At 36.2% G+C, this 21,408-nt stretch overlaps 1 protein-coding gene across 1 annotated transcript; it reads right to left on the bottom strand.

The window, feature by feature from the left end:
• Positions 1–414: 414 nt before the first annotated feature.
• On the bottom strand, positions 415–20,892 carry zgc:110045 (uncharacterized protein LOC664755 homolog). The gene is made up of 14 exons (XM_067385139.1): positions 20,757–20,892; positions 19,454–19,521; positions 18,583–18,703; positions 17,155–17,178; positions 16,942–16,974; positions 15,724–15,840; positions 12,705–12,836; positions 10,290–10,418; positions 9,837–9,926; positions 8,287–8,328; positions 4,943–5,018; positions 3,987–4,039; positions 2,425–2,594; positions 415–775 (listed from the first exon to the last, which is right to left on the bottom strand). Exons 3-14 carry the CDS (start codon positions 18,664–18,666, stop codon positions 415–417), a joined length of 1,311 nt encoding a protein of 436 aa, XP_067241240.1. The 5' UTR covers positions 18,667–18,703; positions 19,454–19,521; positions 20,757–20,892.
• Between the last annotated feature and the right edge of the window lie 516 nt (positions 20,893–21,408).

Genomic DNA, 21,408 nt, shown 5'->3' with positions numbered 1-21,408 from the left:
TATCTCGCAATTCTGACTTTATATCACGCAATTCTGACTTTATAACATGTAATTCGGACTTTATATCTCGCAATTCTGACTTTATAACTCGCAATTCTGAAAAAAAAAAAGTCAGAATTGTGAGATAAAAAGATGCAAATACCTTTTTAATTTTTTATTTCATGGCAGAAATAAGCTTCAATAAGAAACAGTGCTTACTGAAATGGAGAATAACTTTGTGCTGTGTAACTTTGCAGACCTTTTTCCTCAAACATCAACATTACACACTAAAGAAAGTTGAAAATGTAAAAAAAGCATAATAGGTCCTTTTAAAAAACAGAGGGGGCGGGGAGAAACACTTCCAATCTACTTAAAATTCATGAATGAATAACAAAGAAATACAACATAACTGATGAGATTAAAGACCATGGCCGCTCAGTATGGGGCAAACTTCTGCCGCTCTGATTTTTTGATGCTGGACGAGGTGGGGATCTTTGCGGTGTAGGGGGTGAGGCCGGTCGGAAGGCCTGCGGAGGTGGCTGCGTGCACTGCCAGCAGGGGGACGGTTTTCATGCCAAACAGGCTGGAAACAGGCAATGCGTAGTGGGCACCGGGGATGGAGGAGACGGACGAGGGGGAGTGGACATTAATAGCAGAGGGGGGAGCAGCCAGGACGGCCATGGAAGAGGGTGTGGAGGCAGAGGAGGTGGACTGGGGGAAGCCCAGGCTGAGGTCGATAGGTGTGCTGGAGGAGGAGGATGATGCAGCCTGGATGCTCAGTTTAGCCATCTCTAAACTGCAAACACATTCAGATGCACGCAAACAAGGATGGACGTGAGGACAAGTGTGTGGTTAATTGAGGGGTTACGGGTGCACACAAGAGGAGAGAGAGTGACATGGGAGGGGGGTGAGAGAAATAGAGAAAAGAATAATCAATTTAGGGAATGTTATGTGTTACAAGAAGGAATAATAATAAGGGTTTAACATGCCTGGATGAGAATTAATAAAGGAGTGCAAAAATGGGTGAGATGAAACAGAACACATGATTGCTGTCTAAAACCTACTTATTACACCATTATGTAAAATAGATTGTGGGGAAAGAATAGTTCATCCAAAAATACATTTTGTCAATATGTTTACTCGCCCTCATGACCTCTGTAAAACACAAAAGAAGAAATGTCGTAGAATGTACTGGCTGCTCTCGTTTTGACCGTATAATGAAAGCGAATGGATACGTGGATTGTCAAGATCCAAAATGACAGGAAAAAACAGCTTGCACTATATTCCAAGTCTTCTGAATCATAGAGTTTATGTAAGGAAAAGACCAAAAACTTAGATTTTTATTCACTGAAATTCTTCTCCTCCACTGTAGCTTTCAAATTAAACACGATGGCAGACATTACATTTGATATTAATGCATTTAGTCATGAAACACACTCGTGTGATGCGTCAATACCCTATTTGATTTTAAATAGATTGATCTAAAAAGGGTTTAATTGAATAATATTTTATTTCACACACAGCTGTCATTTGGCATTAGAAGTTTTGGAATATACACTACCGTTAAAAAGTTTGGGGTTGGTAAGATTTTTAAAAATGTTTTTGAAGTCTCTTATGCTCACCAAGGCTATGTTTATTTGAGCAAAAATACAGTAAAAACCGTAATACTATGAAATATTATTACAATTAAAAAAAATTCTATTTTAATACATTTTAAAATGTGATTCATTCACTGCGGCAAACATGGCAAAGCTGAATTTTCAATTAGGTAAACACTTCAATAAAGCCTGCACATTCTAACAATGAAGGGGAACCACAAATTGCAAGATAAAAAAAAAAACCACTGCTTTAATGAAAAAGAGGAAAATGTTCGGGCACATGTGACCTTTCTCAATAACTAGTTAATTAGGCATTGAGAAAGGTCACATGTGACCAAAACGTTTGCCAATTTATCTTGCGATTTGTGGTTCCCCTTCATTTTTAGAATGTGCAGGCTTTTTTGAAGTGTTTCCCTAATTGGAGTTTTTGGTCTACACAGCTCATTTGGACAATTTTAAGGTGCATGTGAGTTCATTACTCCGGTCTTCAGTGTCACATGATCTTTCAGAAATCATTCTATGCTGATTTGCTGCTCAAGAAACATTTTTTCTTCTTATTATCAATGTTAAAAGTAGCTGTGCTGCTTAATATTTTGGTGGAAACCATGTAATATTTTTCAGGGTTCTTTGATGGATAGACAGAAAGTACTAGAAATGTTTTGTAACATAATAAATGTATTTGTCAATGTATGGTAAAGTGAAGATTCCCCAATAATTCTCGTCTTGTGTTCCACAGAAGAAGAAAAAAACAGCATCCGGATTTGGAACGAAATGAGGGTGAGTAAATAATGACAGAATTTCATTTTGACCGAACTATCCATTAAAATGTGAGAGGGAAAGGTCTCACCTCGCACTGATGAGGTACTGAGCCACACTGATGCTGGCTGGGGAGCCTGTGATGGTGACGTGGCGCACTGCCGAACCGTCTGTGGCCCCGGCAATTTTGATCTGGGCACCAGACATCTGGCGAATCTCATTGATCTTACTGCCCTGTCTGCCAATGATGCAGCCTATGAGCTGAGAGGGGAGAGAGACAGACGTGTGAGGGGCAAACAACATCTGGACATTAAAAGACCATGGAGGCTGAGAGCGAACCTCTAGGACATGGAAGTTGTTCTTCACAACTGTATGGCATGCCTTAAATTATACAAAATTTTTCTACAATAACAGATTACTTTAATCCATGATCAGTGTAAAAATGTGTCATGTTATAGTATAATAGTAAAGCATAACGAATGTTTGTTTGTTTGTTTTTATTCCAGTGGTCCCATTTGAAAACTTAAGATTCACCTACAACTTGTCATCCAAGATGTCCATGTCTTTCTTTCTTTAGTCGAAAAGAAATTAAAGTTTTTGATGAAAACATTCCAGTATTATTCTCCTTATAGTAGACTTCAATGGGCACCAAACAGTTGAAGGTCAAAATTAGTTTCACTGCAGCTTCAAATGATCACAAAATGAGAAATAAGGGTCATCTACATGATCTCAAATGAGAAATAAGGGTCTTATCTAGTGAAACCATCACTTATTTTCTGAAAAAAATTGAAAATTATATAAGTTTTAATCATAAATGCTTATCTTGAACTAGCTCTCATCTTCTTCTCTATTTGAATTCCAGCATTGTAGACACTGCTAAGTGTATTACTGCCCTCCACAGGTCAAAGTTTGAACTAATTGTTATATACTATTGAACTAGCATATTGCATATAAAAATTAGTTCAAAACTTTGACCTGTGGAGGGCAGTAATACACTTAGCAGTGTCTACACTACTGGAATTCTAATAGAGAAGAAGAAGAAGAAGAAGAAGAGAGCTAGTTCAAGATGAGCATTTATGGCTAAAACTTATATAATTTTTTTTTTTTTTTTTTTGAAAATGAGTGATGGTTTCACTAGAAAAGACCCTTATTTCTCATCTGGGATCATGTAGAACAATTTGAAGCTGCAGCGAAACTAATTTTGACTAATTTTTGTTTGGTGCCCATTGAAGTCCACTATAAGGAGAAAAATCCTGGAATGTTTTCATCAAAAACCTTAATTTCTTTTCGACTGAAGAAAGAAAGAAATGGACATCTTGGATGACATGGGAGTGAGTAAATTATCAGGAAAAGTTTATTTAAAAGTGGACTAATCCTTTAACGCCATTGATTTGGAGCACCTGGTTGAAAGTAATTGCAAATATGGCTAGGAAAAAAAAATTATGGCATAATATATAATTCTAATGTATAAATAATTTGCACATTTATTTTATATAATGCAATGACATTCTAGTAATTGAAGTATGACTCAAGTGTCCAAATACTTTTTGGGGCCACTGTACACAACGATAACAGTAACATAAACTGCAACAAACATTCTACATCAATCTAAGTGTATTATTTTATCCTAAATGTATATCACATATAACTTACATCGTTAGGTATGCTCAGCTCATGAGAACTGGTTGCAATGGAGGCCTCCAGACCTATGCAGGGAAATGGGAAGGTAAGCAATAGACAACCTAATGGCTGACAAAAAAATGAAACTTTGAAACATTTTAACATTGCTACACTGCCACTGAGACTGCTCGAATAAAATGGAAAAATATCACATTGAAATTAGGCTACACAATGTATGAAAGCATTAATGCTGCTACAGTGCATGAGTCATGAATGAATTTCTGGTAAATTCATGTCTGACTGAGATTCAAAAACACCCATAAAAGCATTTCCAGATAGCGCACATTATTGGAAACGTCTATGGAGAGGCTGTCTCTCTTCAACTCCCTATTTCCATAGTAATAATTATGGGCTGGCACTTTCAATGTGTGGACTCTGTTTGTTAAGATAAATGTGGGCTGCTGTGAGAGTGGGCTTCAGGTTTGCTTAGGAAAATGCTGGCGGTTTGAACAGGTCAGGGGTATTGTGGAGGTAATGGAGTGACATGAGGGGGGAAGAATGTTAAATGTTCATGATGAGTTCACATATAAGGAGAAAGAGGGGTGACACATATGCATCACATAGCCGTCATGATTATGCTGTCATTATGGTGACATGACACATTTGAAGATTCCTGTGACAGCTCAAAGCATTCATCAACGGCAGATGAACTAGAGCAATCGGGACTGGTCAGTGGTCGTATCATGGCACGGCATGTGCGGCATTATGTTGGAAGTGTTATGGTATTTATTGCCTTACCACAAAACGGCTTCGCCCTCATTTTCTTCAGAGTGGAAAAGTAGAACACGCGATGGTGAACGCATGAGGCGGAGATGGTCAGACATGACAGACGAAAGAGTGGAGAGGGAAAGAGACAGATCGAGAGAAAGACAGGCAGAGAGACAGACAAAGGGAGAGACAGACTTCCCTGGGGAGCTTTGGGTACGTACCAGGGAAGGTGGGGTTGCTCTGCCCAAGGGAGGTAAAGGGGATATGCTGCATAGCCAACTGGTGAAGCTTGGTCAACTGCGGGGGCAGGAAGGGAGGTTAGAACTAGCCAATCAAAATGGAATTATTTCAGAGGACACTCACATCTACAGACAGAACAGCACCCATATCAAGTCTCAAAATTGGATTAGTTATCAGGTCCCCCTGTGGACTTACTGTCCACTTCTCCAAATAATGTGATCAAAAAACCCGATTTGCATTTCCTTAAGGGAATTTAAGTACTTGCAAGGCAGGAAAAGAATTGTCTTCAAGTGTGAGGTACAGTATGTTTAGGTTCTGCAGTTGTCATCATGACACATGTCTGGTTTTCTGCCAGCTGTCTGTGAGAATCAACAGACAGCGCCTTTGCAGTGTAGAGGTAGTGTTACATGCAAGACCAATGACAATTCTGATTGCAAATAGATGTAAGAAAAAAGACCGGTCACAATTTGGTATGCAAATATTATGATTACATTATCACATGTTTTTAATGCTGACCATTCTGTCAGTACAAATCAATAGGAGATTTACAACACACATCTTCTAAACAAAGTCTCAATGATCTATGGTTTGTGCCTCAGTAAAAAAGACTTTAACACTCACAGTTTCGACTTTATATTTCACAATGTGATTATATCTTGCCATCAGACTTTATGTCTATCATTTGTGACTTTTTCATACCTGCAACTTTACTGTATATCTCGCATTGACTTTAAATCTCGCAATTGCTGTTTTATATCACAGTGTGAGAATATATTTCAAAGACAATAGATAAAGAAAGACAGTTCACTGCTATTAGTTACGAATGGGAGAAACTGCAATGCGCAATATGGCGGAATACGTCCCGCCTTCTAAGTTAAAGAGCCAATCGCTGATTGGGAAAGTCATTGCGTCACTGCAGCTGCAGTTAGATGCTACGTTCCCATAGAAACCTGAGACTCACGCTTAGGACTGCACATGCGCATTGGCACTTCTAGCCTGAAAAATAAGCTTGTTTTAATGCTATTTGAGCATAAGAAACAACATTTATGGGACAGTTCATGTCAGATTTTGTTGCTCATTTGAAATATGTTATTTAATTGTGAGTTCGACATGCAGTTTTTAAAGGTGCCGTAGAACGTCTTTTTGAAAGATGTAATATAAGTCTAAGGTGTCCCCTGAATGTGTCTGTGAAGTTTCAGCTCAAAATACCCCATAGATTTTTTTTTATTAATTTTTTTAACTGCCTATTCTGGGGCATCATTAAATATGAGCCGATTTAGGCTGCGGCCCCTTTAAATGCTCACGCTCCCCGCCCACGGAGCTCGCGCTTGCCTTTAACAGCATAAACAAAGTTCACACAGCTAATATAACCCTCAAAATGGATCTTTACGAAGTGTTTGTCATGCAGCATGTCTAATTGCGTAAGTATGGTATTTATTTGGATGTTTACATTTGATTCTGAATGAGTTTGATAGTGCTCCGTGGCTAAAGCTAACATTACACACTGTTGGAGAGATTTATAAAGAATGAAGTTGTTTATGAATTATACAGACTGCAAGTGTTTAAAAAATGAAAATAACGACAGTCTTGTCTCCGTGAATGCAGTAAGAAACGATGGTAACTTTAACCACATTTAACAGTACATTAGCAACATGCTAACGAAACATTTAGAAAGACAATTTACAAATATCACTAAAAATATCATGATATCATGGATCAGGACAGTTATTATCGCTCCATCTGCCATTTTTCGCTGTTGTTCTTGCTTGCTTACCTAGTCTGATGATTCAGCTGTGCACAGATCCAGACGTTTATACTGGCTGCCCTTGTGTAATGCCTCAATCATGGGCTGTTATATGCAAATATTGGGGGGCGTACATATTAATGATCCCGACTGTTACGTAACAGTCGGTGTTATGTTGAGATTCGCCTGTTCGTCGGAGGTCTTTTAAACAAATGAGATTTATATAAGAAGGAGGAAACAATGGAGTTTGAAACTCACTGTTTGTCATTTCCATGTACTGAACTCTACTCTTTGCCAATATAAATTCAATTTTTAATTCTAGGGCACCTTTAAGATTTCAGGATTCCCCCATTTAAACACATCTAAACACATGCCTGAAATAGCTGCCAGAAGGCATTGTAAATATGGCCGCCGGCGAGTGAACAGACTTTCCTTGAAAGGGACTTTGATTATATCTCACAATGTGAAATTGTATCTTATAATTGTGACTTTGTTTTTCATACCTGCAACTTTACTGTATATCTTGCATTAACTTGAAATCTTGCAGTTGCAACTTTATAACTCACATTTGTGATTATATCTCCCAATGTGACTTAATATCTAACCATTTTGACTGTTTTTTATACCTGCAACTTTACCATATTCTCACATTGACTTTAAATTGATTATATCTATGTGACTTTGTATCTCACAATATATTTTTTTAATTAACTGCGACTTTACTGTATATCTCGCATTTACTTTAAGTCTCACAATTGTTCCTTTACTTGTCACAATGTGACTATATCTCGCAATGTGACTTTATATCTCACAATTGCAACTTTGTTTTTCATACCTGCGTTTTTACTTTATATCTCGCATTGACTTTGTCACAGTGTGATTATATCTCACATTATGACTTCATATCCTACAGTTGCAACTTTTTTTTTCATACCTGCTACTTTATATCTCATATTGTGATGTTAAATCTTCAAGTTGTCATATATATATTTTAAATCTGGCAATTGCGACTTTATATATCAAAATTGTGACTTTATTTTTTACTTTAAACTTTATCTCACAATTTATGAGACTGAAATGTGCTTTCACAGAATATCTGTATGGAGAACAGTTTGACCTGAATAGATTGCAGAAGATTACTTCTTAGTTTTAGGGATTTAAAACAAACCCTAACTATAATATATAGAGTTTTAACAATACAGTGCTGCTTTTCAACCATTGTAATTACAGTATTCATATGTGATTGTTTCAGTTAACACATATTGTTTAATTGTGTCTTAAATGAGGATATGAAATAACCAAGGAGTAACCAATGTTAGTGATGCTAGATAAGATATTAAAGAAAATATCATAGACAGAGAGCATCTTCATGCTTTATGCTTCTGATATCCTCCCTCGACGGAAGTTAGTGGAGGCTCCAGTGTGATCAGAGGGATGGGGATATTGGCTCTTAGGTGTGTGTGAGGAATACAGTGGGAGAATCGTGGTTGTGTCAGGGATGGGATGTGGCTGGGATCACTGCAGTGGTGTTGTGAAGTGTGCTTTGAATGATACTGATCAGACAGTGGGACTAACACTCACGTCTTGGGGTGGAATGGCAAACTGTCCTGGAATAGCAAATGCCTGTGAAACAGATAACACGTTTATTAGTGTTAGTGCAAATAATTTGCTGCTTAGTCATTAGTCACAGTTGACATGGTACGTCAATGGACCGCCCACAGTCTATAGGATGCATATTTCATTAAAATCCAAGAAAATCTGTCTGAAAATCAAAAGCACAAATCTGATTTCAAATAAAATAGTGTTTAAAGGTCAATGCACACTGCACCAATAGACACTTTGACGGGTTTTGTTGGACCACTGTGTTACTCCTGTTGGTGCTCATTTTTGCCAACTGAACATGTTGAATTGGTGTTTGCCGGTTTGTGGAATGCCTCAGAAGTGACGTCTTGTAATCTAGTGATTGTCTGCGATTGTCGGCGTAGTGTGCATTGGCCTTAAAAGATACCAGGTTGATATTATGAACACAATTTTTGAGGAAGAACTAATCTTAGGATTTTCCATAGTTTGTCAAGTTGGCTTCAAATCTTGTTGAGACACCTATTAGTATATAAACTAGTTATCCACAAGCTAAACTGTTTTGCTGTGTAAAATAATCCGTAAATTTTGCTCATCAAGTCTACACAGGTTTCTCTATGACTGCCTAGCCATATTTTCCTTTTTGATGCTGGCTAATAGTTGTAATAGCTCAATTTCACAAACTCACCCCTAAAGAACATGTAAAACAAACAGTAGTTGGTTGTATTGTTCATTTTAAAGTAGGCAGCTCTTGGACAGAATAAGCTTCAAAGTGGGCCAAACTTTACGCCACAAGTCAAAGTCTGTCCATGTGAGACTACTTTGTCATTAACATATTTAAGAGTGCCATGTGGAATTATGACTGAACTATGTTAAATTCTTCTTAATGTAACCACAAGGGGGCATCACATGAACATCCCATGCTATCACCACCAGAGATGGCAAAAAAGAAAAAAATACAGAACTAAACTGCTTCTTAGCATTTTAATCCTCCAGACAAATGGAGCTGGTAGCTGACATGGTTTTTCATTACACAGACAACTAGCCTTTGCAATCCTCATCTCAGTCAAACTAAATGTCACGATGATCACTCAAATGAACAAGAGAAGCCCTTTGGACGACATTGCAAGAGGAGATGTCAAAAGTAAAGGGTCAGAGCTTAGATTAGTATTTCACGAGATCTGAACAATAGAATAGAATGGAATAGTGATGAATGAATTGTTTAGTCCAGCTATATACAGCTGTGTTGACAATGATTGGTAAAAAGCTTTCCAATTCAAACACCTACGGATCTGAATTAGTGATTAAAAGTCAGACTGATCTGCATGTTTAAGAGCACTTGGCATGGTCCAATGGCCCCATTGGTGACTGTATTACTGATTGCATCTGGGCTTATATTTATTCTGCCAGCGAATCTCGGCGAAATCATTAGTGTAAATATCCACACTGAGAGCGTCCCACTGGGACTGCAGGGAACTATGGAATCATTAATGCTCGTAAAGGGCTGTTTCGATTGTATGGTTTCTGCATTAAGAGATAGATGGAGAACTCACCGGCGCAGCATGTGGTTGCGTCAACACTGTGTGGCTGCCACCTGCGGAAGGTTTGGGTCGGTATGGAATGGTGGCTCCTTTAGGTGGTGACTAAATAAGGGAGACAAACACAGTCAGGACAAAAGAAAAGGCATTTAGTCAGTATGTTTCTAGAACTCTGTTAAGCCTCACTGGATTTTACTGTTCAAAGCCCAAAGTTAATGTGGGCCAGGGAAAAGCCTGCAAAACAAAGGCATCCAAGGTTGGATTTTGGGAACTAATGAAGCAAACAGGAACATTTAACATGTAGTGTATGCGCTAAAAAAGCAAATGCAAATGAAGTGTGAAGGTGAAAAAGACCTGAAGGATATTCCCCACCTCTGAAAAAAACATTCAAGCACAAGGGAAATCATGCATAATTGCACAGATTTTCAATTAAAACATAGATGCACTCTCATGTGCAAGCTCACAAACCTCCAGCATGATGGTGCAGATGTGTTTCACACATTGTGTGATGGCGTGGGGGGTGCCTGAGATGGTCACAGCTCTCTCGGTTGAATCAGGCAGTAGGTCTCCTGCGACCTGGACCTGGGCACCTGTGCTCTGACACACAGCAACACTTCTGGTCAACACAGGCTGGACAGGTTGCTTAGAGTGGCTTCATTCATATTTCTTTAAATAGTGATAGTTAAAAGGAGAAGGTCATTATGTGCTCCGCATTTGTGGTCCTGGTCACACTTTCCATCTGGGTTTATTTTGCGATAATGAGCGTACATTATCTCGCTTATTACACGGCTGCTTACCAAATAAATAAATGCGCAGACATGAAATATTGATATTATATTGAAATAAGTTATAATTTAGTGCTGTCAAATCGACTAATCACAACTAACATAAAAGTTTGTTTACATAATATATGTGTGTATGTATATATATATATATATATATATATATATATATATATATATATATATATATATATATATATATTATATATGTGTGTATTTATATGTATATTTATGTACACCGATCAGACATAACATTATGACCACTGACAAGTGAAGTGAATAACACTGATTATCTCTTCATCACGGCACCTGTTAGTAGGTGGGATATATTAGGCAGCAAATTAACATTTTGTCCTCAAAGTTGATGTGTTAGAAGTAGGAAAAATGGGCAAGTGTAAAAATTTGAGGGAGTTTGACAAGGTCCAAATTGTGATGGCTAGACGACTGGGCCAGAGCATCTCCAAAACTGCAGCTCTTGTGGGTGTTCCCAGTCTGCAGTGGTCAGTATCTATCAAAAGTGCTCCAAGGAAGGAACAGTGGTGACCCAACGACAGGGTCATGGGCGGACAAGGCTCACTGATGCACGTGGGGAGCGAAGGCTGGCCTGTGTGGTCCGATCCAACAGACGAGCTACTGTAGCTCAAACTGCTGAAGAAGTTTATGCTGATTCTGATAGAAAGGTGTCAGAATACACAGTGAATGGGGTGTATGGAGCTGCATAGGTCTGAGGCATAACATTATCACCTTCCTAATATTGTGTTAGGAAGGGTACTTTTCACTTACTGTTTAAAGGTGCTCACATTAGCAGAATTTAGACAAAATTTTGTGAGAAAAAAAAAGCTTTCTGTTGGTCAACGCAGTAAACGACTTGAACCCATTGCGAAATCTTTGAGGAGAAATCTTTCACCTGCACATGAAAGGATTCCTATTGAAATGGCGTGATTTTGTCTACAAAAATTGTGAAAGATTTATGAATACTTTATGACATATTTCTAATTTCACATACTGTTTTTTGCCTTCTAGGGATGTAGGCATATATAGATGCGAGTCCTTGTGTGATACTAGAGAAAGTAGCGTCGGTATACAACATTTTCATGGACAACTAGGAGTATTAGGAAATATAAGCAGTCACATTCAGTTGTTCCAGAGAGTTGTGTAATAATTGCATATTTTTACATCTGAAATATCATTACTGTTGTGAAATGTATAAATAGATATGGATGTGATATGAATATTTTTGGAATATGGGATATTGATATGGATATGGATGAGTGAATTTCTAAATTTGTTAGGTGTCCATATTGCGCATAATTGCACAACTGCAATAGGACTACCGATTATCAATTATCATTTTCTCCAATTCTAAGTTCTCAGCACTGAAGAGGTTTCAAAATTTTTATTTGTGTTTCAAAGCCACTTGCACAAAAGTGTGCCATACTGTCCCTTTTGGTATTACAGCTATTCTCATGTCTAGAACTGACATTGTTATCGTCTGGCCAGTTATTTAGGTCAACCTATTTGGATACTGTATATAAATGTGAGTCTATTTAGGCCTTTGTGGGCCATCCTGTCCTAGACATTCATAGCAACTGGGAATAAAAGCAGCCAGTTCACCCCTCACAGCCCTCAGCAGCGAGGACAGCTATATTTATTCAATGTGATCCACCAGCCGAATAAAAAACAAAGCCTTCAAGCAAAAGCCACTGTCCTCATGTCAATTTCAGCAGCTAAATGACAACGAATGGTTCAGCTTGTGAGATGGATCGCTTTGTTTTCCATGAACGAAAGTCATGAATAGATAAGTTTGAGGAAAAGTGAGGGAGTTCAAGTGTTTAGGAAATTACAGCTCAGGGGTGCAGCCGTCTCATAAGGTGGATTTAGCGGAAGCCTGAGCCGAGCAGCCTCCTGTGCTCAGGAATAAAAAGTTCTGTCTTGATGAGGACAATCAATCATGCTGATGTTAAGTGTTTCTGCCTGCCGCTGAGACAACGGAAACTAATTGTTTAACGGATCGTTCGGTGCATCATCTGGGAGTCGCTGTGACCTGCATGACAAACCCTGCGCATTTGCCAACAATTAAATTTCTACCTAGAATATCTACCTCTCTGATCTCTTTGATCTTCGAGCCTCCTTTGCCAATGAGTGAACCGCACTGACTGGCGGGGAAGACGAGACGCAGTGTCACAGGAGGCCTGCTTGTCACAGTGCTGTTTATCATGGATGCCAGGATATCCTGAAAGAGATGCATATATATCAGAAAGCAGCTCAATTCAGCTCCTGTCAAGTCATTGTGTCCTTTTTTAATAAAAACAAGTTTATAACCCCAAAACAACTGTTGCAGGAATACATGGTGTTTGAAACATCCACACATAAAGTATTGACAGGATTTTACAAGAATCATTTCTTACAATAAAATAGTGCATTTAGATGCTTACTGGGAGATCAAAGTATTTTCTGTGCTGTAACAATGTAAAAAAATAACCATATCAAGCTGCATTGTGGGACAAAAGTGTAAATAGTTATAAATCACCATTACAGTAATTAGTGTTCCCCTTGCCTGGGACCTAATTTACTTTTAATTCATTTAATTAAAAGCTAGTGTAATAGAGTTACAGAACACAATTGGTTGCACTGTGCAACATGGAGAAAATAAAGCAAGTGATTGACTCGTAATTCAGATTATATCTTGCAAACTTCAACATTGTAAGTTATAGAAATTACTGTATTAACAAATTAAGGCAGGAGTTACTATTTTTAATATGTTCTCTGCATATAAAACTCATTAACAATCAATAAGAATAAATTATAAATAAATAAACTACAAGAACACTGTAAAAAATGACCGTGATTTTAACAGTAAAAGACTGTAAAAATGCTGCGGTGAAAAACTGTTGATTGGTTTACAGAAAGTTTCCGTGTAATATACGGTGAATAACTGTAATAGATCTAACGGTACATTTAATGTAATTTTATGGTAAAATACCGTTAAATTCACAGTTTTTGAAAGTGAAAAATAACAATTCATTGTAAAATTTACAGTGAAAAAACGTAAATTAACATTCCCACAATTCCCTGCGTGACACTTACATTTGATATATTTTTGTTGAAATAACTCTCTTCTTAGTTTTTCTCATTTCTTTTCTAATCAGTTATGTACATTAGGGTTTTATGTTACATCTAATGTTGTTAAATTAATGTTTATTGCATTTTTAAAATGTCATGCATGTTACCATGATGGTGTTTAGTGTGTATGTGAATGACACTATGTGCACCTTCTATATGTTAGTGTTGTCCTTCTCAGCTTGTGGAAAAGCTGCTTGTGATGAACTTTGATTCATCATGTGACTCTCATCACCACTGTGTTTGGTGACTGTCAGTGTATTATAAAGTTACAAAACAGATATTAGTACTTCATTAGGCTGGTAAATTAACATTATATCAGTTAATGAAATATGTTATTTTACCGTAAATTTAACTGGGATTTTTTTTACAGTGTACTGAAATCCAATGTTAAATATACATATTTAAAATGTAAAATTCACATGTAACTCCGTAAGTATGTTTACGGTTTGATGTCATTTTTACAGTATTGTTCTGGTAACCACAGCTGCCGGTATTTTTCCGTAGAAACAACGGGATTTTTTTTACAGTGAACAACAGTATAATAAACCATCAAATAGTACAAAAAAATCATTTAGGGCATATGTGGAAGTCACTATATTATAATTAATATCTAAATACACAATTTCACTGTAATTCTGACACAGACAATTGTGAATCAGTACACTGTAAACCCAAATAAGTTGGCAAAACTAAAAAAATGAGGTAAGGTAAATTGTTAAGTTAAGAAATTCAAAGTTAAAGTAAGCAGAACTGGCAGATTTCAATTTTGTACATTTTAATTGCTCTTAACTTAAAATTTTTGAGTAAGTTCATTCATACATGAAACTTAAAATTATCATGTAATCTTAATTTATATATATCAGGTTGCCTGTAGTGCAATGGCGCACTATATGCCCACAAGGCTATCGACGCCGACATCTTAGAGGGTTAGTTCACCCAAAAATGAAAATAATGTCATTTATTACTCGCCCTCATGTCTTTCTACACCCGTAAGGCCTTCGTTCATCTTTGGAACACAAATGATGAAATCCAATGGCTCAGTGATGCCTCTATAGACAGCAATGCCATTGAACTTCTCAAGATCCAGAAAGGTACTCAAAACATTATTATTTATTTATTTTTAATTTTTTTTGCCGCACAAAAAGTTCTTGTCACTTTGTAATATTAAGATTGAACCACTGAACTCACATGAACTGTTTTAAATATTTTTTGAGTACCTTTCTGAATCTTGAATGAAGTTCAATGGCATTGCTGTCTATTGACACCTCACTGAGCCATCGGATTTCATCAAAAATAACTTAATTTGTGTTCTGAAGATGAACGAAGGCCTCACGGGTGTAGAACGACATAAGGGTGAGTAATAAATGATATTATTTTCATTTTTGGGTGAACTAACCTGTTAACTTATATTTTTAGTATTGAAATTTAGCATAGTAAATGCTAAAAGAGTACGGAAATATAGAACATTTATGAAATACCTATAACGCATAAATATAACACTTAATTTTAGCATTTATTCTCCCTTTCGAGTATCACAGCAAAGCATGCTGGGAAATAGAAATCTCAGCCCAGTTTCAGGTAAATTTAAGTTTGTCTAAATGAAAAGAAACAAGTTCATAAAGCTCAAAATAATGAAACAATTCAAATTACTTAAAATGTGAACACAAAAGAAGAAGAAAGTTCTAAATACTCATTAAAGTTCATTTGATTGAACTAATTGGTTTAATTTGAGTTTGCCCTACTCAAACCAATTTTTTTAAGCATTAGGGTTTACAGTGGCAAAATACTTTCATATCATTCACTTTATACAGTAATAATATAACTAAGAGTTGTACAACTACTACTGTAAAATTTATTTGAAAGTATGGCAAATTGTAGCCAGGAATATACTGTAAGCCAACACACATACAGTATTTTTACATTATACTCTAAAACTGAAATTAATCAAATCACCCAAAGAATTATTCTCTCATTTTAACTGGAAAAGTTCCACTTACCTCCTCAAACTTTTCTGCAATCATGGCAAAGGCTTTGAAAATGACCTCAGACGGACCAGTGATGGTGACAATGCGCTCTGGACTGGAACCGTCAGATATATTAATCCGGGCTCCACTCTGAATCCACAGAGAAAAGCAGAGTTTTTGTGCTGCATCACATTTAATTGATCCATCTGGCCTCTGGGCTGACAATTGCACACTCTTCCAGATAAATACCATTTAACTTATCATGCAGATAATGACATGATTTTAATAAGATGAGTTTTCTCAAACTGAAAATGATCCCAGTTTTCTGCTGTCTAATTTTTGATATACACGTGGCCATCCAAATGAGATACTTTTAATCTTTACACAGCTAGTCAGCATTAATAATGTGTACTGCATGTCAATAGTCCATAGGCAGTGCTGGCTAGATTACTTACAAATTGTAGTTCATTACTGGTTCAAAATGACATGACAAAAATTATAGTTAGTAACGTAATCCATTACATTACACATTTTAGTTAATATAATCTGACTACATTTTGATTACCTTTAGACTATCAAATCAAACTGAATAGGATAATATTGTGGTATCACTTTACAATAAGGTTCATTTGTTAACATAGCTCATATATAAACTAACATTAACTAACCATGAGCACATTAACTACAGTATTTGTTAAACTTTTTTGACGGTAGTTAATAAAAATACAGCAGTTCATAGTTTGTTCATGTTACTTCACAGTGCATTAACTAATGTTAACAAATACAACTCTTCATTTTAATAATGTATTAGTAAAGGTTGAAATTAACAGTTAAGTGCAGTTCATTATTAGTTCATGTTAACTAATGTTAACTAATAAACCTTATTGTAAAGTGTTACCAGTATTGTACTATATTGATATAAAAATACAAACAAAGAAAATGTATTCCATTCTTCATCAAACAACATGAATTGCATTAAACATTACATTATGTCAGGGTAACTGTAGTTTGATTATGAGTATTTTAAAACGTAATATCATCTATTTAAAAGTACTTAGTTATTGAAATCGTATTATGTATTCCAGATTTCATGTAAACAGTTACTACCCAGCACTGTCCATAAGGAAACAAACAAACAAAAAAAGTGTTAAAACCTTAATATGTGAGATATATAAAATTAGGTTTTGATTTTCATAAATACATTAAAAACAATTAGTCTTATTTAATCATGAAGGTCAAAGTAGCACTTACCTCCTCTCTCATTTTTTTGACAGTCTCTCCTTTCTAAAAACCAAACAAGGGAAAAATCATTTAAAAAGACTATCTGAATATAAAACAAATGAATTATATTAGAATGTGTATATTAAGATTAGATTGTAAGCCATATGTAAACACAATAATAACACCAAAGAAGCTTTGCTTAATTTAGCCATGTAATTATCAGAATAATACTGAATTGTTTACCTTCCCAATGATACTTCCAACTTCCTAGAAACACAAACAAACAAAATAATTAACTTGGTTAATCTATTCTAAACAATTGCATAGTAAAGTGGAGAACTACTGTATTATGGTGTTTCATCTCATCTTCTTGGGTTTTAATTCTGCCAAATGTTTGGAGAATAATCAAGAATTTTTTTAATGATTTTGAAAGAAATCTTTTATACTAAAAATACAGTAAAAAACAACAATATTGTGAACTAATACAATTTAACTGTTTTCAATTTTAATATATTTTAAAATGTGATTTATTCCTGTGATGGCCAAGCTGAATTTTCAGCATCATTTCTCCAGTCTTCAGTGTCACATGATCCTTCAGAAATCATTTTAATATGCTGATTTGGCGCTCAATAAACATTTCTTATTATTATCAATGTTGAAAACCATTGTTTAATATTTTTTTGTGGAAACCTTGATATCTTGTTTTTTTTCAGGATTCTTGGAAAGTTCAAAAGAACAGTATTTATTTGAAATAGAAATCTTTTGTAACATTATAAATGTCTTTACTGTCACTTTTGAACAATTTAATGCATGTTATGACTGGGCTGAGGAAGAAGACGAGGTTACGTGCAGCAGATCTAAATGCAGTGTAACTTTTTAAATTAAAAAAAAGAGTGATAATCCAACATGAAGAGTAAGTACATAACAGTATGCTATTGCACATGCAACACCAGAGTATGAACAAACTAAACAGAGGGCAAAATATACTGAGAGAACTAATGAGGAGCAGGTGTGTGTAATCAATGAACCAATGAGCAACCATGACAACGCAAGAAAACAGAAAGGAAATACAAGAAATGATGATACAAAACTAAAAGTCCTTGAAACTGACACATAAAAACACAACAGATCATGACAGCATCCTTGCTGAATAAAAATATTAATTTCTTCAAAAAAAAAAATCTTTCAAATTTTGAATGGAATTAAGCAATTTCAAAATATTAAATATTTTATTCATATTTTATAATATAAAATATTAATATTAATGTTTTCAACATTGATAATAATAAAACATTTTTTGAGCATTACAGAAAACTAAAAACAATATTACTGTTTTGCTGTATTTTTGATGAAATAGTCTAGTCTTCCAAAATCATTTAAAAATCGTAATTATTCCAAACCTTTGACTGGTAGTGTAGATAAGCAGAAAGATTGTCACTTCATTTCTTTTCATAAGAAAAGATGATGCGGTAAATGCCACTTTATGCTGTCAATACTATTTCTGAATATGTCATCTAAAATAATTTTATAATCAATTATATCGGCAATCTGTATTCTAAAATGTCACCTATACATTTCTAAGTCTTTTTCATGTGCTTGACTGGATGCGCTTGCAAAATACAACACTGAAAACAAACAAGTGCAGCTCTGAGGACTCGAGATGTGTCTTACCTTTCCATGCATTAGCAGGCGGATGGTGAGGGTGACATTTAGCCCCCCCTCCAATACTCCTCCCTCCTTCTCATTCATATTCATTCTTCTCTTGGGTCTAGATGCTTCAAACAGACTGTATCTGTGCACACAAACAGACAAATTTACCCGTTCAGTCAGAGCAGATACGAGCTGAATTTCAGTGTGCAAACATTTCAGCCTTGAAATAATTTTGAAATAATAATAAAACTTGAATAATTCTTCCCCATTACCTCTCTCAGCTGTAAATGTCTATTCAGTCGTGCGTTCATTTTGTTTAGCCGTAGGTACCTGTTGTTGTGCTCTGACATTAAGTTGGGTGTTATTTCCCTCTGGGCTCTGGGTGAGCGAGGTCCAGCCTCTAACGTCTCTAATGGTTCTGCTTTAATAGAAATGGTGTGACCGTGTTTGATAAGACTCTAAAGAAGCCACTTGTGTCTTTCTAGGCCTGTGGATCAAGTGACGTTTGTGTGACCATGTCTAACAAGGCCCATTAATTCATCAGCGCGGGAACACGATGTCGTCTGTTCCCACATTCCGCACATCTCCGCGCTTTAAAACCGAGCTTATCACCATCTATATCTAAATCAGTTCTAAGCCAGATGAGATCACAGAGAACATTCATGGGCGAAACTAAAAAATGAGTCAGCGTTAGATCAGAGGAAGTGTTAGTGGATTGTCTTAAATTTCTCTTTAATAAGGCCTTATTCATTCCTCATGTTCCTCTAATGAGGCCCTGCAGCTGTGAGAAATAAATGAATGCATTTTCTTTATTTATCAGATCTATTATTCCAATTGAGCCCCAATGCTTTCATTTGTAAAACTACTGCTTTAGAAATGTTTTCAGACTTACATAAGCTGTTAAATGAAATGCGGTCCCTTTTTCCATGACACTCCAGCAGCAGAGGAACTTGTGAACAGCTGAATAGATTAAAAGAGAAAGAAATGTTTTACTTCTGTTAAATATCAAAACCTACAAGGGTTATATGTGTTATGTAAGTATTCTCAAACTCTGAGAATTCAATTCCCAGTCATGAACAAGACTAAATAAGTTATAGATTCAGCATGCTCAATATGAAATATGATGGCTGAATGTTGTAAAAGCCAGTTCTTTTGTGTGGCTAATAGTTCTGTGCTGTTTCATCAGGTAAATGCATAAAACACACTGCTACCATCTCGTCTAATCCTTTAGGCCCGGATTTGTTTGGCTAATGCTAAATCCCATTTGACCCATTTCTGTCTTTCCAAAGCTTGTCAACAGGCATCTGAAAACATTCTGCCATCATATAGCATAGCACTAATAAGCCCGAACATAGATATCACACAGGCTGTTTTTCACATGTCAAATGTGTTTATGAATCTGGAATTAAAATTATTTATGCAACTGATGTTGAAATGTTGACGTACAAAGCAAATGGTGACTCAGTCTTAGTGTTCAAAAATGATCAGTCTGTTTTAAATACGTAATCCCAATGGCTAAGCCTCAGTTGTTGTTTGTGAACATTGTTTTATGTTAAATTTAAAAATATTGCACGCTCAATACATTGCAGTTAAGGCCAAACTAAGGGTACGTTTACATGACAACGATGTATTCAAACGGATATGTTTTTCCTTTTCCTTTTCCAAACACGGATCTGCGAAAACAACGAAAGGCCCCCAAAATGCCGTTGTCATGTAAATGAACGGCCAAAACGCATAAAAAGGTTTAGTGTAGACGGCCACTAAATTTAATAAATAAAAAAAACTCATCTTGATATATTAACTAAATCTATTGATGAATATGTCCATGAAAAATCATGTTTGTATTTACTAACATTAACATAATTTATAAATAATATTGTGTTACATTATTATATTATATGAAAAACATTTCAGCATTTTAGAATGTCGTATGATGACAAAATACACATAAGGTATTTGAAAGATATAAACAACAGGTTTGGAAAACGTATAAACAACTCAGCATTAGGCTATAGAATGTCATATGATGTGTACATATAGACACAAATTATCCATAAAGTATATGTAAGACAGTTTTCCTATTGTCAAAGATGAAACAATAGCACTGTTGTTGCTAGAAAACATTAACACCCCTATTTGTTCTTGGAAGTCCCTGCACGTGACGAGCAGCTTTGGGTTGAAGTTAGCAAACTGACCTGAGAAGTGATGGAGGTTGAGACAGCGCAAAGATGCCAGTTACGTTCTTCACCAACTCTTCTTACCCTTTCAATCCAAGATGAGTTAACGTTTGCTGCTCCAGAGTGTGTATGATTCCCTGAGTGCGGAGTTGCCCTCCTTTGTTGTCAGTTGTATTCAGAGAATGGACAGATGGCCTTGTGCCCGTACCTCTGGTCGACTGAGACTAGCTTTACTGTTTTTTTCCCTTCTGGCTTAGCCTCTGATAAGCCTTTAGACCAGGCTACGTGAGCCCAGAATCTCTCTCAGTACTTAATACTCACGTAGTTGATGCCACCTTCATCCAGAGAATGGATGGTCCCGGTAGTATTAGGGAATCCCAAGAAGAACAGAAGGCAACAAGTTTATCATACTTTGGTACAGCTGCAATACAGACAGCTGAGCTCATCAGGGAAAATATTCACAGGAAAAAGACAGAAAAGTCTAATTGTGTGTCCCAAGAGACTCATCTTGAAATGCGTTGTCCATTTTGGTAGGTAAGACATATGCATGGACAATGACATTCGAAGGACACAGAAGTAAATGGCCAAATGTTTTTGCCGACACCCCCCAATCAACATAAGCATCTCCAAATTGACTGTGTCACATCATTATGGACAGAAAGACACAATG

Source organism: Chanodichthys erythropterus, chromosome 5 (genome assembly GCF_024489055.1).
Source record: "Chanodichthys erythropterus isolate Z2021 chromosome 5, ASM2448905v1, whole genome shotgun sequence".
NCBI classification, from domain to species: Eukaryota; Metazoa; Chordata; class Actinopteri; order Cypriniformes; family Xenocyprididae; genus Chanodichthys; species Chanodichthys erythropterus.
The sequence above is the reverse complement of the archived record's forward strand: the minus strand, read 5'-3'. Positions and strand labels throughout refer to the sequence as shown.